The sequence below is a fragment of the Nerophis ophidion genome, linkage group LG28, assembly GCF_033978795.1.
Source record: "Nerophis ophidion isolate RoL-2023_Sa linkage group LG28, RoL_Noph_v1.0, whole genome shotgun sequence".
Classification (NCBI taxonomy): domain Eukaryota; kingdom Metazoa; phylum Chordata; class Actinopteri; order Syngnathiformes; family Syngnathidae; genus Nerophis; species Nerophis ophidion.
The window spans coordinates 31,164,072-31,189,663 of NC_084638.1; the positions used below are offsets into that span (position 1 = coordinate 31,164,072).

General features: G+C 41.8%; 1 protein-coding gene across 4 annotated transcripts in view; it reads right to left on the reverse strand.

The window, feature by feature from the left end:
- Positions 1-25,592, reverse strand: part of LOC133545683 (solute carrier family 22 member 4-like) — a 64,336-nt gene that overhangs the window by 27,512 nt on the left and 11,232 nt on the right. For all 4 annotated transcript variants that reach the window (XM_061891490.1, XM_061891491.1, XM_061891489.1 and 1 more), the window contains one exon: positions 14,560-14,714. In XM_061891490.1, coding sequence (XP_061747474.1) covers positions 14,560-14,714 — 155 coding nt within the window. The remainder of the gene's footprint in view (positions 1-14,559; positions 14,715-25,592) is intronic.

Below are 25,592 nucleotides of genomic sequence, written 5' to 3' on the forward strand. Positions count from 1 at the left end.
AGAAAAGAAACGGCAGATCAACTGGTCTAAAAAGGGAGTCTATTTAAAGGCTAGAGTATACAAATGAGTTTTAAGGTGAGACTTAAATGCTTCTACTGAGGTGGCATCTCGAACTGTTACCGGGAGGGCATTCCAGAGTACTGGAGCCCGAACGGAAAACGCTCTATAGCCCGCAGACTTTTTTTGGGCTTTGGGAATCACTAATAAGCCGGAGTCCTTTGAACGCAGATTTCTTGCCGGGACATATGGTACAATACAATCGGCAAGATAAGATGGAGCTAGACCGTGTAGTATTTTATACGTAAGTAGTAAAACCTTAAAGTCACATCTTAAGTGCACAGGAAGCCAGTGTAGGTGAGCCAGTACAGGCGTAATATGATCAAACTTTCTTGTTCTTGTCAAAAGTCTAGCAGCCGCATTTTGTACCAACTGTAATCTTTTAATGCTAGACATGGGGAGACCCGAAAATAATACGTTACAGTAGTCGAGGCGAGACGTAACAAACGCATGGATAATGATCTCAGCGTCTTTAACATTGGGAGAGCGCAGCAGCCAGAGCAAACCCGAAAACATCGCAGGTGACCAGGGTGACATTCTAAAGTGTGACAAAGTGGGCGGGGACACGAGCTGCAGCTAAACAATGCGCACTGCTTCACTGCAGGCTGAGCTCCAGTCTCACACAGTTTCTTTCTTGAGCAGGCGGCACGTCAGCGCTGTCAGAGAGGAGAACTGTGACCAGGTTGGGCATCGACAGAGAGGGGTCGACTAGGTCGATGACACCCGCTTTTTACAATTCCGCAGATGTTGGATAACAAGGCCTGTTGAGTTCACTGTTGGCCGGTGAGTGACTGGAACAGCTGTGGGCTGTTCGTGTCATCGTGTTGATGTAAATGTGTTGATGCCCATCTAACCTCATCAGACACAATTCGTGCATGAGAGAAGGACTTCAGCGACATCACAGTGAAAGCGACAAAAGGGTCTCTCACCAAGATATCCTGTTCCTTGATACGCTAAAAGAAGGAAGAAAGTGAAATCAAAGGGGACATTATGAGATGCCATTACCGTTTAAGCATAGACCAGACCTGCCTGATAACAGAAAACTTGCAGAGGTCAGACTCAAGCACCTCAAAAGAAAGTTTGCTAGGGATGAAAAATACAAAAGTGATTACATTAAGGGGGCTTCACGGTGGCAGAGGGGTTAGTGCGTCTGCCTCACAATACGAAGGTCCTGCAGTCCTGGGTTCAAATCCAGGCTCGGGATCTTTCTGTGTGGAGTTTGCATGTTCTCCCCGTGAATGCGTGGGTTCCCTGCGGGTACTCCGGCTTCCTCCCACTTCCAAAGACATGCACCTGGGGATAGGTTGATTGGCAACACTAAATTGGCCCTAGTGTGTGAATGTGAGTGTGAATGTTGTCTGTCTATCTGTGTTGGCCCTGCGATGAGGTGGCGACTTGTCCAGGGTGTACCCCGCCTTCCGCCCGATTGTAGCTGAGATAGGCGCCAGCGCCCCCCGCGACCCCAAAAGGGAATAAGCGGTAGAAAATGGATGGATGGATGGATTACATTAAGTACGTTTGTACATGAATTACATCATCAACAGAGGTGATGCGGAGGAAGTGGCCTAAATTATAGCCTAAAGCACCTTGCCGAAGAGTATAAAGCTTCATGTCCGCTTGGGTCACAGTTCATAACCAGAGACTTCTACAAACCCCGTTTCCATATGAGTTGGGAAATTGCGTTAGATGTAAATATAAACGGAATACAATGATTTGCAAATCCTTTTCAACCCATATTCAGTTGAATATGCTACAAAGACAACATATTTGATGTTCAAACTGATAAACATTTTGCAAATAATCAACTTTAGAATTTGATGCCAGCAACACGTGACAAAGAAGTTGGGAAAGGTGACAATAAATACTGATAAAGTTGAGGAATACTCATCAAACACCTATATGGAACATCCCACAGGTGTGCAGGCTAATTGGGAACAGGTGGGTGCCATGATTGGGTATAAAAGCAGCTTCCATGAAATGCTTGGTAATTCACAAACAAGGATGGGGCGAGGGTCACCACTTTGTAAGCAAATTGTCGAACAGTTTTAGAACATTTCCCAACGAGCTATTGCGAGGAATTTAGGGATTTTACCATCTACGGTCCGTAAAATCGTCAAAAGGTTCAGAGAATCTGGAGAAATCACTGCAAGTAAGCGATGATACTACAGACCTTTGATCAATCAGGCGGTATTATATCAAAAACCGACATCAGTGTGTAAAGGATATCACCACACGGGCCCAGGAACACTTCATAAAACCACAGTCAGTAACTACAGTTGGTCGCTACATCTGTGAGTGCAAGTTAAAGCTCTACTATGCAAAGCGAAACCCATTCATCAACACCCAGGAACGCCGCCGGCTTCACTGGGCCCGAGCTCATTTAGGATGGACTGATGCGAAGTGGAAAAGTGTTCTGTGGTCTGACGAGTCCACATTTCAAATTATATTTGGAAACAGAGGACCTGGTGTCCTCCAGAACAAAGAGGAAAAAAACATTTGGATTGTTATAGGCGCAAAGTTTAAAAGCCAGCATCTGTGATGGTATGGGGGTGTATTAGTGCCCAAGGCATGGGTAACTTACACACCTGTGAAGGCACCATTAATGCTGAATGGTCCATACAGGTTTTGGAGCAACAAAAGTTGTCATTTAAGCAACGCTATCATGGACGCCCCTGCTTATTTCAGCAAGACAATGCCAAGCCACGTGTTACAACAGCGGGGCTTCGTAGTAAGAGAATGCGGGTACTTTCCTGGCCCGCCTGCAGTCCAGACCTGTCTCCCATCGAAAATGTGTGGCTTATTATGAAGCGTAATATGAAACAGCGGAGACCCTGGACTGTTGAACGACTGAAGTTGTACATAAAACAAGAATGGGAAAGAATTCCACTTTCAAAGGTTAAACAATTAGTTTCCTCAGTTCCTAAACGTTTGAGTGTTGTTAAAAGAAAATGTGATGTAACACAATGGTGAACATGCCCTTTCCCAACTACTTTGGCACACGTTGCAGCCATGAGCTTCTAAGTTAATTATTATTTGAAAAACAAATTTAGTTTATGAGTTTGAACATCAAATATCTTGTCTTTGTAGTGCATTCAATTGAATATGGGTTGAAAATGATTTGCAAATCATTGTATTCTGTTTATATTTACATCTAACACAATTTCCCAACTCATATGGAAACGGGGTTTGTATGTGGACGATGGAGTTGGGAGTGCAAAGACAGAAGAAAGTGCATTGCAGCTATCACAGGAGGTTTGTGATCTGTGTGCAAAGGGTAGCATCAGGCTACACAAGTTTGTATCAAACATCGAGGCAGTATTAAAAAGGTATACCAGCATCAGAACATGCTGAAAACAAGAATACAAAATACCTTGCTCTTGGGAAAAACAAACAGGGAGATCTTTAGGTATTTGTTGGAACACCTTTAAAACCACAATCAAAGAGCAACCTCCTACATGTCGTGGTATATTATCCACAATTGCATCCATCTTTGACTCATTAGGATTTGTTTCCCCTTATCTACTGAAAGGTAAACAAATCCAGCAAGCAATGTGTCGCCATGGCACTGGATGGGACAGCCAGCAGCCTGAACATCTAAAATCACAATGGGAGGAATGGCGAAAGGATCTCGCCAACTTGGATCAATCACAGGTAAACAGATGTTATTTACCCGTTAACTTTGGAAAAGTAGTGAAAAGAGAATTAATTCCATCATTGCTCTGATGCAAGCTCAAGTGGATGTGCACAATGTTTGTTCTTAAAGTGGAACATTATCACCAAGCGTCAATATATACCTTGATGTTGCAGAAAAAAGACCATGTGTTTTTTTAACCGATTTCCGAACTCTAAAAGGGTGAATTTGGCGATTTAAACGTCTTTCAATTGTTCGCTGTCGGAGCGATGACCTCTCACCCGTGAGGTAACAATGGGAAGCAATCCGCCATTTTCTCAAACACATTACACACACCAAGTCAAATCACCTGTTATTTTACGTTTTTTCGACTTTTCCGCACCTTGGAGACATCGTGCCTCGTCGGTGTGTTGTCGGAGGGTGTAACAACACGACTTACGTGGAGTTTGCATCGATTAGCACGGCATGCTAATCGATGCTAACATGCTATTTAGGCTAGCTGTATGTACATATTGCATCATTATGCCTAATTTGTAGCTATATTTGCATCCAGCCTTTCCCTCCACCCACATTTAATGCCAAACAAACACATACCAATCGACGGATTCAGGTACACCAGTGGTCAAAAGATGCGAAAGTCCCTCGTTTGTTCTGCACATTTTACCGACGACAGCGATGCTACGACAGAGATGTGTGGATTTCCTGCGACACTCAAAGCAGATGCACTTCCAACGATAAAGTCAATGAAATCACAAAGGTGAGTTTTGTTGATGTTATTGACTTATGTGCTAATCAGAAATATTTGGTCACGGCATGACTGCAAGCTAATTGATGCTAACATGCTATTTAGGCTAGCTGTATGTACATTTGTAGTTATATTTGCATCCAGCCTTTCCCGCCACCCACATTTAATGCCAAACAAGCACATACCAATCGACGGATTCAGGTACACCAGTGGTCAAAAGATGCGAAAGTCCCTCGTTTGTTCTGCACATTTTACCGACGACAGCGATGCTACGACAGAGATGTGTGGATTTCCTGCGACACTCAAAGCAGATGCACTTCCAACGATAAAGTCAATGAAATCACAAAGGTGAGTTTTGTTGATGTTATTGACTTATGTGCTAATCAGAAATATTTGGTCACGGCATGACTGCAAGCTAATTGATGCTAACATGCTATTTAGGCTAGCTGTATGTACATTTGTAGTTATATTTGCATCCAGCCTTTCCCGCCACCCACATTTAATGCCAAACAAACACATACCAATCGACGGATTCAGGTACACCAGTGGTCAAAAGATGCGAAAGTCCCTCGTTTGTTCTGCACATTTTACCGACGACAGCGATGCTACGACAGAGATGTGTGGATTTCCTGCGACACTCAAAGCAGATGCACTTCCAACGATAAAGTCAATGAAATCACAAAGGTGAGTTTTGTTGATGTTATTGACTTATGTGCTAATCAGAAATATTTGGTCACGGCATGACTGCAAGCTAATTGATGCTAACATGCTATTTAGGCTAGCTGTATGTACATTTGTAGTTATATTTGCATCCAGCCTTTCCCGCCACCCACATTTAATGCCAAACAAACACATACCAATCGACGGATTCAGGTACACCCGTGGTCAAAATATGCGAAAGTCCCTCGTTTGTTCTGCACATTTTACCGACGACAGCGATGCTACGACAGAGATGTGTGGATTTCCTGCGACACTCAAAGCAGATGCACTTCCAACGATAAAGTCAATGAAATCACAAAGGTGAGTTTTGTTGATGTTATTGACTTATGTGCTAATCAGAAATATTTGGTCACGGCATGACTGCAAGCTAATTGATGCTAACATGCTATTTAGGCTAGCTGTATGTACATTTGTAGTTATATTTGCATCCAGCCTTTCCCGCCACCCACATTTAATGCCAAACAAACACATACCAATCGACGGATTCAGGTACACCAGTGGTCAAAAGATGCGAAAGTCCCTTGTTTGTTCTGCACATTTTACCGACGACAGCGATGCTACGACAGAGATGTGTGGATTTCCTGCGACACTCAAAGCAGATGCACTTCCAACGATAAAGTCAATGAAATCACAAAGGTGAGTTTTGTTGATGTTATTGACTTATGTGCTAATCAGAAATATTTGGTCACGGCATGACTGCAAGCTAATTGATGCTAACATGCTATTTAGGCTAGCTGTATGTACATTTGTAGTTATATTTGCATCCAGCCTTTACCTCCACCCACATTTAATGCCAAACAAACACTTACCAACCGACTGATTTAAGTTGCTCCAGTGGTCAAAACATGCAATTGTTGGTTAGAAGGCGTTCGCCGAATAGCTTCAATAGCTATTCGCTCAATAGCTTCAGTTTCTTCTTCAATTTTGTTTTCGCTATCTGCCTCCACACTCCAACCATCCGTTTCAATACATGCGTAATCTGTTGAATCGCTTAAGCCGCTGAAATCCGAGCTAATGTTGCTATATCTTGCTGTTCTATCCGCCATGTTTGTTTGTATTGGCGTCACTAAGTGACGTCACAGGAAAATGGACGGGTGGATTTACAGATAGCAAAAATCAGGCACTTTAAAGCCTTTTTTCGGGATATTCCATGATGGGTAAAGTTTTGAAAAAAACTTTGAAAAATAAAATAAGCCACTGGGAACTGATTTTTTTTATTTTAACCCTTCTGAAATTGTGATAATGTTCCCATTTAAGGCTTGAAAATTAAAAAGAAGATGTTCACGGTGCTTTTGTCACCAACAAAGGTCACTACTATTCCCCAGTTGGAGCTTACAGTAGCAACATTCTCAGAGAAGAGTTCACATATCCAATTATGGAAGAGTTTTTCTGGACACACTCTAAAGTTGTGCAGGGTTGTATAAGAAACGACGTTAAACATTTTCACACATTTGTAGCGCACAGGGTGCAACAAATCAGAAACAGCACATTGCCACAGCTGTGGGATTAAAGGGGAACATTATCACAATTTCAGAAGGGTAAAAACCAATAAAAATCAGTTCCCAGTGGCTTATTTTATTTTTCGAAGTTTTTTTCAAAATTTTACCCATCATGCAATATTCCGAAAAGTGCCTGATTTTCACCATGGCTATATCCACCCGTCCATTTTCCTGTGACGTCACTGCGTGGTGCCAATACAAACAAACATGGCGGATAGAACAGCAAGCTATAGCGACATTAGCTCGGATTCAGACTCGGATTTCAGCGGCTTAAGCGATTCAACAGATTACGCATGTATTGAAACGGATGGTTGGAGTGTGGAGGCAGATAGCGAAAACGAAATTGAAGAAGAAACTGAAGCTATTGAGCCATATCACGACAGACAGCGGCAATGTGGACGAATTTGGCGATTGCCTTCCAACCAACGATTGCATCTTTTGACCACTGGTGCAACTTGAATCCGTCGATTGGTATGTGTTTGTTTGGCATTAAATGTAGATGGAGGGAAAGGCTGGATGCAAATATAGCTACAAATGAGGCATGATGATGCAATATGCACATACAGCTAGCCTAAATAGCATGTTAACATCGATTAGCTTGCAGTCATGCCGTGACCAAATATGTCTGATTAGCACATAAGTCAATAACATCAACAAAACTCACCTTTGTGATTTCGTTGTCTTTATCGTTGGAAATGCATCATTTTGGAGTGTCGCAGGATATCCACACATCTCTGTCGTAGCGTCGCTATCGTTGGTAAAGTGCAGAACAAACGAGGGACTTTCGCATCTTTTGACCACTGGTGCAACTTGAATCCGTCGATTGGTATGTGTTTGTTTGGCATTTAATGTGGGTGGAGGGAAAGGCTGGATGCAAATATAGCTACAAATGTACATACAGCTAGCCTAAATAGCATGTTAGCATCAATTAGCTTGCAGTCATGCCGTGACCAAGTATGTCTGATTAGCACATAAGTCAATAACATCAACAAAACTCACCTTTGTGATTTCTGCTGACGTTATCGTTGGAAATGCATTTTCTTCGAGTTTCGCAGGATATCCACACATCTCTGTCGTAGCATCGCTATCGTCGGTAAAGTGCAGAACAAACGAGGGATTTCGCATCCTTTGACCACTGGTGCAACTTGAATCCGTCGATTGGTATGTGTTTGTTTGGCATTAAATGTGGGTGGAGGGAAAGGCTGGATGCAAATATAGCTACCAATGAGGCATAATGATGCAATATGTACATACAGCTAGCCTAAATAGCATGTTAGCATCGATTAGCATGCCGTGACCGTTGATATGTCTGATCAGCACACTCCACGTAAGTCAACTTGAATCCGTCTCTGATGTCTCCAAGGTACGGAAAACAGTCTAAAAAACGGAAAATAACAGAGCTGATTTGACTTGGTGTGTGTAATGTGTTTGAGAAAATGGCGGATTGCTTCCCGTTGGGACGTCACGGGTGAAAGGTCATTGCGGAGGTGTTTCAAATGCCAAATTCACCCTTTTAGAGTTTGGAAATCGGTTAAAAAAACATATGGTCTTTTTTCTGCAACATCAAGGTATATATTGACGCTTACATAGGTCTGGTGATAATGTTCCACTTTAACTGTCAACTCATGAACATCCTGCAGACAATGCATCAAGGGGAACAACGGTGGATGAGCTTATGAAATCCAGTTGGCTCAAGGGTCCCTATTTTTTGTGGGAAAGGGAAGCACTCACTCCTGACGGAGAGACCCCAGATTTTCCAGTTGGAGGTCCTGAAATAAAGACGGTGCAAACATTACTAACAAAACATGCGAGTCTCGCAGATGCCTTAGTGAAGTTCTCATCCTGGGAGCAGGTCGTGAGAGCTGTGGCGAGTCCTGAAGGACCAATCAAACACACACTCAACTGGAAGTGAACGACAATATGGACAGCTTCAGATGATCAAAGACCTGCAAAGGCAGACATTCGAGGATGAAATAAAAATGGTAAGCAAATGTAATCCAATACCAAATAACAAACTGTACCCACGAGATCATTTCATGGACAAAGATAATGGTCTCAAATTGGGAGGAAGACTTCAGCCCTTCCCCATTCAGTTAAACATCCAACAGTCGTTCCAAAGGAGCATTATGTCACAAAACTGATTGTTGCACACTGCCGTGAAATCATTCATCACAAAGGTCAATCAATCAATCAATCAATGTTTATTTATATAGCCCCAAATCACAAATGTCTCAAAGGACTGCACAAATCATTACGACTACAACATCCTCGGAAGAACCCACAAAAGGGCAAGGAAAACTCACACCCAGTGGGCAGGGAGAATTCACATTCAGTGGGACGCCAGCGACAATGCTGACTATGAGAAACCTTGGAGAGGACCTCAGATCTGGGCAACCCCCCCCCTCTAGGGGACCGAAAGCAATGGATGTCGAGCGGGTCTAACATGATACTGTGAAAGTTCAATCCATAGTGGCTCCAAGACAGCAGTGAGAGTCCCGTCCACAGGAAACCATCTCAAGCGGATCAGCAGCGTAGAGATGTCCCCAACCGATACAGGCGAGCGGTCCATCCTGGGTCCCGACGAGCGGTCCATCCTGGGTCTCGACTCTGGACAGTCAGTACTTCATCCATGGTCATCGGACCGGACCCCCTCCACAAGGGAGGGGGGGACATAGGAGAAAGAAAAGAAGCGGCAGATCAACTGGTCTAAAAAGGAGGTCTATTTAAAGGCTAGAGTATACAGATGAGTTTTAAGATGAGACTTAAATGCTTCTACTGAGGTAGCATCTCGAACTGTTACCGGGAGGGCATTCCAGAGTACTGGAGCCCGAACGGAAAACGCTCTATAGCCCGCAGACTTTTTTTGAGCTCTAGGAATCACTAATAAGTCGGTAGTAGTGGCTTTCAGTAGGTACAGGCTTCAAAGTGCTACTGGATTCCAGGATTAAGTCAAACAGTTGCATCATAGATCCGCCATTGCGAAGTCTGTAGGAGATTAAGAAGACCAGTCGAGGGCCAAAAAATTAGTGCTCTCCCTAAAAAAAGAACATAGTCCATTCCACCATTCACATATCATGGCATGGATTGTTTTGGGCCATTCTTGTACAAACCCCGTTTCCATATGAGTCGGGAAATTGTGTTAGATGTAAATATAAACAGAATACAATGATTTGCAAATCCTTTCCAACCCATATTCAGTTGAATATGCTACAAAGACAACATATTTCATGTTCAAACTGATAATCACTAACTTTAGAATTTGATGCCAGCAACACGTAACAAAGAAGTTGGGAAAGGTGGCATTAAATACTGATAAAGTTGAGGAATGCTCATCAAGCACTTATATGGAACATCCCACAGGTGTGCAGGCTAATTGGGAACAGGTGGGTGCCATGATTGGGTATAAAAGCAGCTTCCCTGAAATGCTAAGTAATTCACAAACAAGGATGGGGCGAGGGTCACCAATTTGTAAGCAAATTGTCGAAGAGTTTAAGAACAACATTTCTCAACGAGCTATTGCAAGGAATTTAGGGATTTTTACCATCTACGCTCTGTAAAATCATCAAAAGGTTCAAAGAATCTGGAGGAATCCCTGCACATAAGCGATGATATTACGGACCTTTGCTCCCTCAGGCGGTACTGCATCAAAAAAGGAAGGAATTTAAAAGGTAAAAAGGTATATGTGTTTAAAAATCCTAAAATCATATTTTAAGGTTGTATTTTTTTCTCTAAAATTGTCTTTCTGAAAGTTATAAGAAGCAAAGTAAAAAAATAAATGAATTTATTTAAACAAGTGAAGACCAAGTCTTTAAAATATTTTCTTAAATTTTCAAATTCTATTTGAGTTTTGTCTCTCTTAGAATTAAAAAAAATGTCGAGCGAAGCGAGACCAGCTTGCTAGTAAATAAATCAAAAAAAAAAAAATAGAGGCAGCTCACTGGTAAGTGCTGCTATTTGAGCTATTTTTAGAACAGGCCAGCGGGTGACTCATCTGGTCCTTACGTTGGTGAACGCTGTGCTAAACCAACTTTTCTTACCTAATGGCACCTATTGTTGTGCATCTGGAATCTGCAGAAGTCCCGAAAATGTTAAATCAGACCATGAAGGCATCGCAGAGATATTTATAAAACAATCTTGCCTTCATTCCTACTTCCGCCAAATGAGCTGTTCGGAATTTGCGTGTTTTGTGACTTTTTTTGTCGCGTGTGACCTAAGCGGATTATCCATTTATAATATGAATGTTCGCAGATGTCCTCAATAAGCTCCTCCCTTTTCTCAATCCTCTTGTTGTCGGGCAGACTCCGCTGTTGCCATTTTTAATACAAAGTAACATAAAGTTCTCACTTATCTGTCAGTTGACTCCATATGGAAGCGCTAAAAACTACGACAAAGTAGTCGTTGTGGAGGCGTGTAGAGAAGCCCGCCCACAAAACGGGCGCACGCAGAAGAGACGGTCAGAAAGCGGCTTGAAGATAGTCTCTAAAACATAATCTATGCAGAACCACCATTACATGTTATGTAGACCACAAGGAAGTCTTTAAAATGTAGAACAATACATAATAAATTGACCCCTTTAAATTGTACTTTATTTAGTAAGCAGATATCTAGTTAGTGTGGTCATTGTCTTGGTAATATTTTGTATTTAAATATATCAGAAATAAAGGCCTACTGAAATGAGATTTTCTTATTTAAAACGGGGATAGCAGGTCCGTTCTATGTGTCATACTTGATCATTTTGCGATATTGCCATAATTTTGCTGAAAGGATTTAGTAGAGAACATCGACGATAAAGTTCGCAACTTTTGGTCGCTAATAAAAAAGCCTTGCCTTTGCCGGAAGTAGCAGACGATGTCCGTGTGACGTCACCGGTGTGAGGGCTCCTCACATCCTCACATTGTTTACAATCATGGCCACCAGCAGCTAGAGCGATTCGGACCGAGAAAGCGACAATTTCCCCATTAATTTGAGCGAGGATGAAAGATTCGTGGATGAGGAAATTGATAGTGAAGGACTAGAAGAAAAAAAGAAAAAATCAATCAATCAATGTTTACTTATATAGCCCTAAATCACTAGTGTCTCAAAGGGCTGCACAAACCACAACACAAACCACTAAGACATCCTCGGTAGGCCCACATAAGGGCCGCGAGAGTGCAAAATAAATAAAATTAAAAGCGTCGGCAGTGTGAGCGTTTCAGATGTAATTAGACACATTTACTAGGATAATTCTGGAAGAGCCCTTATCTGCTTATTGTTTTCATAGTGTTTTAGTGAGATTGTAAGGACATACCTGAAAGTCGGATGGCTGCGGTGAACACGAAGTGTCTCAGAAAGAAGCCGAGGAGCCAAGCTCACAGATGCCTTTTTTGACAGCTACTGCAGGAGGACGCATAATCCACTGATGTCTCCGGTAAGATATGTATCACAATTTTCCCATCCAAAAACATGCTAGTTGACGTTGAAAAAACATGTTCGCTTGACCGCTCTGTGTTAAAGCTTCACAACAAACAAAAGAAACACCGGCTGTGTTTCGGTTGCTAAAGACAGCTGCAATCCACCGCTTTCCACCAACAGCATTCTTCTTTGACGTCTCCATTATTAATTGAAGAAATTGCAAAAGATTCAACACAGATGTCCAAATTACTGTGTAATTATGCGATGAAAAGAGACGACTTTTAGCCGTGTGTGGTGCTGAGCTAATATGTCCTCGCGGGAAATTTAAAATTGCAATTTAGTAAAATAAAAAGGCCGTATTGACATGTGTTGCAATGTTAATATTTCATCATTGATATATAAACTATCAGACTGCCTGGTCGCTAGTAGTGGCTTTCAGTAGGCCTTTAAACAGTTATACAAATTCTGAGAAATGTTTTTTGACCCTTTGCTGAGCTACTGACTGGAGACCCCTGTTCTATAAAGTAAAATATATGTAAAAATATAAATGTTCTGTTAAACTACTAATGGTAACTTAAGATAGCCGGTGCTGTTCTTGTTATATGTTTTGGTTAAATAATATAACTTTAAAGGCCTACTGAAACCCACTACTACCGACCACCAACTAAGAAAAACGTTAAGGGTATGTAAATCAAGGCTCCACTTTTCCCAAAGTTGTGCTTGCTTGATTAGATTAGATAGTACTTTATTTAGGAAAACTACAATTTTCAACACAATCTATGCCGATGCTAATATACATTGGCTTTGCTGTTAACATGCTACTGATTAGCATTAGCAATTTCTCATGACGATTTAAACACCCCCAAATTAGTTCATGAAAACTAAAACTCAAATGCACGTTACAATCAAACAGCTGGTGTTTAATATATACAGTAGTTACAGTATTAACACTTTTTTGGGCGCAACCAAAAACACTATGAATTTACACTACTGCCATCTAGCGTATTGGACTTAAAAACTGTATACAAACCTACTTATAAATGATACTATGATAATAAAACAAGATGTAATAAAAGGAAAACATTTATCAATAATAAGCTCATTGTTAAATGTCGTAATAAAAATTGAGATTTAATTATCACAAACAATTAAAGGCCTACTAAAACCCACTACTAGCGACCACCCAGTCTGATAGTTTATATATCAATGATGAAATATTAACATTGCAACACATGCCAATACGGCCATTTTAGTTTACTAAATTGCAATTTGAAATTTCCCCGCGACTTTCTTGTTAAAAACGTCGCGGAATGATGACGCTTATGTTGAAGCGTGCTTGTGACGTTATTGGTTGGAGCGGACATTTTAAAAGTCGTCCGATTTAATCGCATAATTACACAGTATTCTGGATATCTGTGTTTATGAATCTTTTGCAATTTGTTCAATTAATAATGGAGACGTCAAAGAAGAATGCTGTTGGTGGAAAGCGCAGGATTGCAGCTGCCTTTAGCAACCGAAACACAGCCGGTGTTTCTTTGTTTGTTGTGAAGCTTTAATATGGAACAGAGCGGTCAAGCGAGCATGGTTTTTTTACCACATGTCAACCGGCGGGTTTCGGTGAGAAAATTTCGGTAAAAAGTTAGCTCTTACCGTAAACATGAGCGGAGCTTGTGTCGTTCTTCCTGTAGCAGCTGCGACTTTCTTGGCGCCTCTGTGGCTTCACTCAGAGACACTGGCGGCCACCACACCCCTCCAACTTTCGGGTATGACTTTATAATCTCACTAAAACACTAGTAACGCAATAATAAGATAAGGGATTTTCCAGAACTATCCTAGTAAATGTGTCTAATAACATCTGAATCGCTCCTGCCCTCATCTTTTTTTTTTTTCTTCTTCTAGTCCTTCACTCCAACTTTTCTCATCCACGAATCTTCCATCCTCGCTCAAAATAATGGGGAAATTGTCACTTTCTCGGTCCGAATCGCTCTAGCTGCTGGTGGCTATGATTATAAACAATGTGAGGATGTGAGGAGCCCTATAACCCGTGACGTCACACGCACATCGTCTGCTACTTCCGGTACAGGCAAGGCTTTTTTATTAGCGACCAAAAGTTGCAGACTTTATCGTGGATGTTCTCTACTAAATCCTTTCAGCAAAAATATGGCAATATGGCGAAATGATCAAGTATGACACATAGAATGGACCTGCTATCCCCATTTAAATAAGAAAATCTCATTTCAGTAGGCCTTTAAGCAAGTTGCAAAGAAACACTTTGACCTTTATTAAACACTGTTCTTGGCGAGGAGGTGAGGAATTTGCTACAAGTTCCTCGTTGGCGTAATTTTTGTTTCTCGTCTTTGATAAAATGCGCACACAAATCTATTTGGCCTCGGGGTGGAATGTTTCACAGTCCTACTCAACTAAAGTGCTGTCACCATAGTGTTTGATTCTTTGTTTGGACGCGCCATCTTGAGGAGTTATTTTTATAGGTTCATGCATGGAGTGTTTTTTATTACCCAGCACATAGCAGGAGAGGTAATTAGAGATGTTTCCCAATCCGCTGCAAAACAGAAGCACGCAAAACACCTCCCAGGAGGGCGAGGCGAGCAGAGCCAGGCTGAACACGGACTGGATGACCGACGTTCCAAACAGAACCGGCTTACGACCAAATCTGAAAGAAGTTGAGAGCGTTAGAGAAAGCTTGCACTGATTTTCTTGAAATGTTAATCATCGTCACCATTTTTAACAATACATATTTACAGTATATATAACTCTTAATAATGATCACCTTGTTTAACAACAATAAACCCTGAATGTATACACGTAACCCGCCTGAGTACACCCGGTTGCGCCAGCCAGGGATCAAGTTTTTTTTTTTTTTTACACAAAATTTAGGTAACTATATATATATATATTTTTTTTTTCATGGAATTTTGATGACAATTGTATTGAGAAAAAATATGTGCACAAAATGCATTGTAAAATTCAGTTCAGAAACATTTAGTGTATACAAATTAGACCGGGGGTCCCCAAACTTGGGTTAAAACATTTTTGGCATACATATACATATATATATACATATATATATATATGTGTGTGGGAAAAATCACAAGACTACTTCATCTCTACAGAACTGTTTCATGAGGGGTTCCCTCAATCGTCAGGAGATTTTAATGGAAGCATTCACATACAATGGTTTATACAGAGTGGGTGGGTACAGGCAGGCGTAGGGGCGTGGTGATTGGCTCATGTGTTACCTAGGAGGTGTTTCCGTCTGTGACGGCATGCTGATATAATTTCACTGTGCTTGTTGAGGGATGACAGGTCTGGGTGATATATAATAAACAGTTTCTCTTTTAAGCATTGGTTGCATCTTTTATTACCACATGAGTCAATCACCACGCCCCTACGCCTGCCTGTACCTACCCACTCTGTATAAACCATTGTATGTGAATGCTTCCATTAAAATCTCCTGACGATTGAGGGAACCCCTCATGAAACAGTTCTGTAGAGATGAAGTAGTCTTGTGATTTTTCCCACACATACATATATTGCGCTCTACCACGGTATCGAGCACTATTCTCTGGATAATCTAATTAAGATATATATATATATATATGGGGCTTCACGGTGGGAGAGGGGTGAGTGCGTCTGCCTCACAATACGAAGGTCCTGCAGTCCTGGGTTCAAATCCAGGCTCGGGATCTTTCTGTGTGGAGTTTGCATGTTCTCTCCGTGAATGCGTGGGTTCCCTCCGGGTACTCCGGCTTCCTCCCACTTCCAAAGACATGCACCTGGGGATAGGTTGATTGGCAACACTAAATTGGCCCTAGTGTGTGAATGTGAGTGTGAATGTTGTCTATCTGTGTTGGCCCTGCGATGAGGTGGCGACTTGTCCAGGGTGTACTCCGCCTTCTGCCCGATTGTAGCTGAGATAGGCGCCAGCGACCCGAAAGGGAATAACCGGTAGAAATGGATTGATGGATGGATATATATATATATATATATATATATATATATATATATACATACATACATACATAATCCAATCAAGACATACATGTGTATATATATATATATATATATAGATATATATATATGTATATAGACAAATTAATAGACATATATATATATATATACACACATGTATGTATGTATATCTATATATATATCTATATATATCTATATATATATATATATATATATATATATACATACATATAGCTAGGAGACCTCGAGTAACAAGCGCTCAAAATTTTATTTATTGATGGATGGGCTAGAAATGACAGATGGAAAAAAAAAAAATAATAAAAATTTAATATTAATTAAATTTTTTACTCGAGACAACCCGCGGGCTGGACGTTGGAAGCTGGTGGGCCGTATCTGGCCCGGGGGCCATAGTTTGGGGACCATCCATCCATTTCCTACCGCTTACCCACTCACGGTAAATTAAGACTGAAGCAATGGTTGTGTTGTAAGGTGGTAATAAAAGATGCAACCTATGCTTAAAAGAGAAACTGTTTATTATATATCCCCCAGGCCTGTCATCCCTCAAGATTATCACCTTACTGTGGTAATAAAAGATGCAATTTATGCTTAAAAGAGAAAGTTAATTTTTTTCAAACGCATGCATTTTGCCCACAAATTTATATTCAATGTTTAAAATTCAGTTCACAAATCTCAGTAGCAAAAGATTCAGTGTCAAAAAAAAAAAGAAGAAGCTTTGGTAATATAGACAAATGAACCTCCATAAAGCAGAGTGTGCAGATTGAAAGATAACAAAGCAGTAAGCTGAACTGTCGGCTTGTTCTGTTGTCTGGTGCAAACTCTCATCTATTTAGCAACTGATTTATAGTTGTAAGTTTGTCCCGTTTTAGTTTTGCAACTAAAACAGTTGCAAAACATTGTATTGTTAATCATTGTCCCGCTATCACCTTGTTGAACCTTATTCAACATGCAAAGGTCAAAGCAACACTACTTGCCTTTTTTGCCTCAATTATTACTTTGATCAAAAAGTGAATTTTGTTTCAGGGAACAAAAGATTAGCGCACATCAGCAGTCAAGTGCAACTAATGTTGTGATTGAGACGCTTTGGCTAAACGGATATGGCCAAAATAAAAATCTATCACTTTGATTGATAATTGAAATCAAGATTAACAACATGATAATTTATTAATTTGAAAACTTGAGTGTTTATTGTACCGCCAAAACTCAACTTTAAAGATCATTTAAAAGAACACCGGATATAGATAAGTAAATAAACAACGGATAAAATAATAATAATAAAGCACTGAATCCAAACAACGATATCAATATCAGAAAACCACAACAGTTTTGTTATTAATTTCAGTTAGTTTTTTTACCTTCTACACTACAGGATTTTTCTGTCATGAATACAATTTGATAAAAAGTTTAATTAAATGCAAAAATGCTCACTTTTTTGGGGCACCACGCTTAATATTTTAGGTCAAAGTACAAAACCCAAAACCAGTGAAGTTGGCACGTTGTGTAATTGGTAAATAAAAACAGAATACAAAGATTTGCAAATAATTTTCAACTTATATCCAATTGAATAGTGTAACGACCGGGTCGCATCGTGGTGCGGGCTTCGTTCTCCCAGGAATGCAGACGAGCCTCGGACACAGCGTGAAGGTAGGAATAAATGATTTAATTAAAAATAAATCAGTCTGTGACAAAGAAAAACGTGCGCATAGCACTTAAGGCAAAAAAACTAAAAGAGCTAGCTTGGGAGCTAGACGACAAAGAGCCTAGCGTGGAAGCTAGCAGGTAGCGAGCAGGAAACAGAAGTCGTCACTCGTAAGAAAACAAACTAAGAAGCCAGACTGACTGACGGGAGAAGGCAAGCTTAAATAATGTCAGCGATTACAAAACCAGGTGTGCGTCCGGAACAAGCGGCAGGTTAAAATAATAAGTAACTATGGTAGCCAACTGAGTGGTGCACTAACAGGAACCGAAGGAGTCCAAAACCAACAGAAAACACAAAAGACTCAAAAATCTAATCATAATATGATCTGGGCAGCGGATCATAACAGAATAGACTGCAAAGACAAGATACCTAATGTTCGGACTGAGGAACTAGATTTTTCTTTTGCAAATAATCATAGAATTTAATGGCAGCAACACATTGCAAAACATTTGGCACAGGGGCATTTTTACCACTGTATTACATGGCCTTTCCTTTTAACAACACTCCGTAAACGTTTGGGAACTGAGGAGACCAATTTTCGAAGCTTTTCAGGTGGAATTCTTTCCCATTCTTGCTGGATGTACAGCTTAAGTTCAACAGTCCAGGGTCTCCATTGCGATATTTTACGCTTCATAAATGGCCAGACATTTTCAATGGGAGACAAGTCTGGACTACAGGCAGGCCAGTCTATTACCTGCACTCTTTTACTATGAAGCCACGCTGTTGTAAAACGTGGCTTGTCATTGTCTTGCTGAAATAAGCAGGGGCGTCCATGATAACGTTGCTTGGATGGCAACATGTGTATCTACCTTTCAGCCTTCACAGATGTGTAAGTTACCCATGCCTTGGGCCCTAATACACTTTGCGCCTATAACAATCCGGATGGTTCTTTTCCTCTTTGTTCCGGAGGACACCACGTCCACAGTTTCCAAAAACAATTTGCAATGTGGACTCGTCAGACCACAGAACACTTTTCCACTTTGCAACAGTCTATCTTAGATTAGCTCGTGCCCAGCCTGGGTGTTGTTGATAAATGGGATTTGCTTTGCATAGTACAATTTTAACTTGCACTTACAGATGTAGCGACCAACTGTCGTTCTTATCTGTACTGTAAAGTTCAAATTTGAATGACAATAAAAGGAAGTCTAAGTCTAATAAGGCCCCTTAGTTTGATATTCGCAGGTAAATTGGATCACTTCTCGTAGGAAAGAGGCCCTAATTGGGACTTTAAAATGTAAAAGTGATAACCGTCTCCTTAAGAGGAGACTACCCTGTCTAGCTCAACGCCAACACTGAAGTTATTACTTAAATCAGTTTTTTCCAAACACTTATACACGGATGTGGAGAGGTGGAGCTGTCAGTCCAACAGAGAGGCAGGGCACGCCGTAGCCCGGCCCAAGATGGCAGCGAGGAGGCGGGGCGCACCGGGTAGCGAAGCCACAATCAAGATCAGGTGTGTGGATCGTGCACCAAGGGACAATGCATTGTGGTATTTTACGCTTCATAAAAGGCCACACATTTTCAATGGGCAGCCCAGTCTAGTACCCGCACTCTTTTACCGTGAAGCCACGCTGTTGTAACACGTGACTTGGCATTGTCTTGCTGAAATAAGCAGGGGCGTCCATGATAACGTTGCTTGGATGGCAACATGTGTATCTACCTTTCAGCCTTCACAGATGTGTAAGTTACCCATGCCTTTGGCACTAATACACTTTGCGCCTATAACAATCTGGATGGTTCTTTTCCTCTTTGTTCCGGAGGACACGACGTCCACGGTTTCCAAAAACAATTTGCAATGTGGACTCGTCAGACCACAGAACACTTTTCCACTTTGCATCAGTCTATCTTAGATTAGCTCGTGCCCAGCCTGGGTGTTGTTGATAAATGGCTTTCGCTTTGCATAGTACAATTTTAACTTGCACTTACAGATGTAGCGACCAACTGTCGTTCTTATCTGTACTGTAAAGTTCAAATTTGAATGACAATAAAAGGAAGTCTAAGTCTAATAAGGCCCCTTAGTTTGATATTCGCAGGTAAATTGGATCACTTCTCGTAGGAAAGAGGCCCTAATTGGGACTTTAAAATGTAAAAGTGATAACCGTCTCCTTAAGAGGAGACTACCCTGTCTAGCTCAACGCCAACACTGAAGTTATTACTTAAATCAGTTTTTTCCAAACACTTATACACGGATGTGGAGAGGTGGAGCTGTCAGTCCAACAGAGAGGCAGGGCACGCCGTAGCCCGGCCCAAGATGGCAGCGAGGAGGCGGGCGCACCGGGAGCGAAGCCACAATCAAGATCAGGTGTGTGGATCGTGCACCAAGGGACAATGCATTGTGGTATTTTACGCTTCATAAAAGGCCACACATTTTCAATGGGCAGCCCAGTCTAGTACCCGCACTCTTTTACCGTGAAGCCACGCTGTTGTAACACGTGACTTGGCATTGTCTTGCCGAAATAAGCAGGGGCGTCCATGATAACGTTGCTTGGATGGCAACATGTGTATCTACCTTTCAGCCTTCACAGATGTGTAAGTTACCCATGCCTTGGGCACTAATACACTTTGCGCCTATAACAATCCGGATGGTTCTTTTCCTCTTTGTTCCGGAGGACACCACGTCCACAGTTTCCAAAAACAATTTGCAATGTGGACTCGTCAGACCACAGAACACTTTTCCACTTTGCAACAGTCTATCTTAGATTAGCTCGTGCCCAGCCTGGGTGTTGTTGATAAATGGCTTTCGCTTTGCATAGTACAATTTTAACTTGCACTTACAGATGTAGCGACCAACTGTCGTTCTTATCTGTACTGTAAAGTTCAAATTTGAATGACAATAAAAGGAAGTATAAGTCTAATAAGGCCCCTTAGTTTGATATTCGCAGGTAAATTGGATCACTTCTCGTAGGAAAGAGGCCTTAATTGGGACTTTAAAATGTAAAAGTGATAACCGTCTCCTTAAGAGGAGACTACCCTGTCTAGCTCAACGCCAACACTGAAGTTATTACTTAAATCAGTTTTTTCCAAACACTTATACACGGATGTGGAGAGGTGGAGCTGTCGGTCCAACAGAGAGGCAGGGCACGCCGTAGCCCGGCCCAAGATGGCAGCGAGGAGGCGGGGCGCACCGGGAGCGAAGCCACAATCAAGATCAGGTGTGTGGATCGTGCACCAAGGGACAATGCATTGTGGTATTTTACGCTTCATAAAAGGCCACACATTTTCAATGGGCAGCCCAGTCTAGTACCCGCACTCTTTTACCGTGAAGCCACGCTGTTGTAACACGTGACTTGGCATTGTCTTGCTGAAATAAGCAGGGGCGTCCATGATAACGTTGCTTGGATGGCAACAAGTGTATCTACCTTTCAGCCTTCACAGATGTGTAAGTTACCCATGCCTTGGGCACTAATACACTTTGCGCCTATAACAATCCGGATGGTTCTTTTCCTCTTTGTTCCGGAGGACACCACGTCCACAGTTTCCAAAAACAATTTGCAATGTGGACTCGTCAGACCACAGAACACTTTTCCACTTTGCATCAGTCTATCTTAGATTAGCTCGTGCCCAGCCTGGGTGTTGTTGATAAATGGCTTTCGCTTTGCATAGTACAATTTTAACTTGCACTTACAGATGTAGCGACCAACTGTCGTTCTTATCTGTACTGTAAAGTTCAAATTTGAATGACAATAAAAGGAAGTCTAAGTCTAATAAGGCCCCTTAGTTTGATATTCGCAGGTAAATTGGATCACTTCTCGTAGGAAAGAGGCCCTAATTGGGACTTTAAAATGTAAAAGTGATAACCGTCTCCTTAAGAGGAGACTACCCTGTCTAGCTCAACGCCAACACTGAAGTTATTACTTAAATCAGTTTTTTCCAAACACTTATACACGGATGTGGAGAGGTGGAGCTGTCAGTCCAACAGAGAGGCAGGGCACGCCGTAGCCCGGCCCAAGATGGCAGCGAGGAGGCGGGGCGCACCGGGAGCGAAGCCACAATCAAGATCAGGTGTGTGGATCGTGCACCAAGGGACAATGCATTGTGGTATTTTACGCTTCATAAAAGGCCACACATTTTCAATGGGCAGCCCAGTCTAGTACCCGCACTCTTTTACCGTGAAGCCACGCTGTTGTAACACGTGACTTGGCATTGTCTTGCTGAAATAAGCAGGGGCGTCCATGATAACGTTGCTTGGATGGCAACATGTGTATCTACCTTTCAGCCTTCACAGATGTGTAAGTTACCCATGCCTTTGGCACTAATACACTTTGCGCCTATAACAATCTGGATGGTTCTTTTCCTCTTTGTTCCGGAGGACACCACGTCCACAGTTTCCAAAAACAATTTGCAATGTGGACTCGTCAGACCACAGAACACTTTTCCACTTTGCAACAGTCTATCTTAGATTAGCTCGTGCCCAGCCTGGGTGTTGTTGATAAATGGCTTTCGCTTTGCATAGTACAATTTTAACTTGCACTTACAGATGTAGCGACCAACTGTCGTTCTTATCTGTACTGTAAAGTTCAAATTTGAATGACAATAAAAGGAAGTCTAAGTCTAATAAGGCCCCTTAGTTTGATATTCGCAGGTAAATTGGATCACTTCTCGTAGGAAAGAGGCCCTAATTGGGACTTTAAAATGTAAAAGTGATAACCGTCTCCTTAAGAGGAGACTACCCTGTCTAGCTCAACGCCAACACTGAAGTTATTACTTAAATCATTTTTTTCCAAACACTTATACACGGATGTGGAGAGGTGGAGCTGTCAGTCCAACAGAGAGGCAGGGCACGCCGTAGCCCGGCCCAAGATGGCAGCGAGAAGGCGGGGCGCACCGGGTAGCGAAGCCACAATCAAGATCAGGTGTGTGGATCGTGCACCAAGGGACAATGCATTGTGGTATTTTACGCTTCATAAAAGGCCACACATTTTCAATGGGCAGCCCAGTCTAGTACCCGCACTCTTTTACCGTGAAGCCACGCTGTTGTAACACGTGACTTGGCATTGTCTTGCTGAAATAAGCAGGGGCGTCCATGATAACGTTGCTTGGATGGCAACATGTGTATCTACCTTTCAGCCTTCACAGATGTGTAAGTTACCCATGCCTTGGGCACTAATACACTTTGCGCCTATAACAATCCGGATGGTTCTTTTCCTCTTTGTTCCGGAGGACACGACGTCCAGTTTCCAAAAAACAATTTGCAATGTGGACTCGTCAGACCAAAGAACACTTTTCCACTTTGCATCAGTCCATCTTAGATGAGCTTGTGCCGAGCCTGGGTGTTGTTGATAAATGGGATTTGCTTTGCATAGTACAGTTTTAACTTGCACGTACAGATGTAGCAACCAAGTGTAGTTACTGACAGTGGTTTTATGAAGTGTTCCTGAGTCCATGTGGTGATATCCTTTACACACTGATGTCTATTTTTGATGCAGTACCGCCTGAGGCATCAACGGTCCGTAATATCATCGCTTAAGTGCAGTGATTTCTCCAGATTCTCTGAACCTTTTGATGATATTGCGGACCGTAGATGGTGAATTCCCTAATGTTCTTGTTACTCACGCATTTGTTCACAAAGTGGTGACCCTCTCCCCGTCCTTGATGGTGAACGACTGAGCATGTCACGGAAGCTGCTTTTATACCCAATCATGGCACCCACCTGTTCCCATTTAACCTGTTCACCTGTTCCAAATAAGTTCTTGATGAGCATTCCTCCACTTTTTTGAAACATGTTGCAGGCATCAAATTCCAAATGAGCTAATATTTGCAGTTTAAACATTAAATATCTTGTCTTTGCAGTCTATTCAATTGAATATAGGTTGAAAAGGATTCGCAAATCATTGTATTCTGTTTTTATTGATTATTTACATGACGTGCCAACTTCACTGGTTTTGGGTTTTGTACACTAATTTTGTAAATATATCAATAAGCGCTTTAAGATACTTTGTTTTGTAAGAGACTTTTTGATACCTTTATTTTGTTAGCTCGGTCAGACCGGATGTTGTGCACAGCGCTGTTACTGTGAAGGAGGGGATGTGTGCTGTTGTGAGCGGGAAGAGAAAGTGTCAATAGCTGTCCTGGTTGTAGATTGATCCATGACGTTCACAACAACATCTAGGGCTTTTCACACACACAAGTGAATGCAAGGCATACTTGGTCAACAGCCATACAGATCACACTGAGGGTGGCCGTATAAACAACTTTAACACTGTTCCGAATATGCGCCACACTGTGAACCCACACCAAACAAGAATGACAAACACATTTCGGGAGAACATCCACACCGTAACACAACATAAACACAACAGAACAAATACCCAGAACCCCTTGCAGCACTTACTCTACAGGGACGCTACAATATACACCCCCCGCTAACCCCTGTCGCAAATTCCAAGCTGCTGTTTTGAGGCATTTAAAAAAAGAATAATAATAATAATAAATATGGCAGTGCCATGTTGGCACTTTTTTTCCATAACTTGAGTTGTTTTTTTTAGGAAAAAACTTGTTACATTGTTTAATGCATCCAGCGGGGCATCACAACAAAATTAGGCATAATAATAATGTGTTCATTCCACGGCTTTATATATCGGTATCGGTTGATATCGGAATCGGTAATTAAGAGTTGGACAATATCGGAGCCATTATCGGACATCTCTAGTACTGGACACATTATTTCCCTTCTCACGACAACAACCTTTCACTCACATTTTTGTCAATTTCCCCTTATTTTCTGCTTTTTGGTGTAAGTTGCGTAGTGTTTTGTGTGGTTGTTTAAATGTAGGCACAGTGGATTGATGGCTTGGTCTGGGATTGGTTATCCATCCATCCATCCATTTTCTACCGCTTATTCCCTTTCAGGGTCGCGGGGGGCGCTGGCGCCTATCTCAGCTACAATCGGGCGGAAGGCAGGGTACACCCTGGACAAGTCGCCACCTCATTATTTCGATACAAAAAATGTTTTGACTAGAGAAGTCCGATAATATCGGACTGCCGATATTATCGGCCGATAAACGCTTTAAAATGTAATATCTGAAATTATCAGTATCGGTTTCAAAAAGTAAAATGTATGACTTTTTAAAACGCCGCTGTGTACACGGACGTAGGGAGAAGAACAGAGGGCCAATAAACCTTAAAGGCACTGCCTTTGCGTGCCGGCCCAGTCACATAACATCTACGGCTTTTCACACACGCAAATGAATGCAAGCATACTTGGTCAACTGCCATACAGGTCACACTGAGGGTTGTAATATAAACAACTTTAACACTGTTCCAAATATGCGCCACACTGTGAACCCACACCAAACAAGAATGACAAACACATTTCGGGAGAACATCCTCACCGTATCAATCAATCAATGATTATTTATATAGCCCTAAATCACTAGTTTCTCAAAGGGCTGCACAAGCCACAACACAAACCACAACGACATCCTCGGTAGAGCCCACATAAGGGCAAGGAAAACTCACACCCAGTGGGACGTCGGTGACAATGATGACTATGAGAAACCTTGGAGAGGACCGCATATGTGGGCACCCCCCTCTCCCCCCTAGGGGAACCGAAAGCAATACAACATAAACACAACAGAACAAATACCCAGAACCCCTTGCAGCACTAACTCTTCCAGGACGCTACAATATACAGTATACACCCTGCTACCCCGTACACCGCGCCTCTGCCACAACCCCGCCCACCTCAACCTCCTCATACTCTCTCAGGGAGAGCATGTCCCAAATTCCAAGCTGCTGTTTTGAGGCATAAAAAAAAAAAATTCCCTTTGTGACTTCAATAATTAATATGGCAGTGCCATGTTGGCATTTTTTTTCCATAACTTGAGTTGATTTATTTTGGAA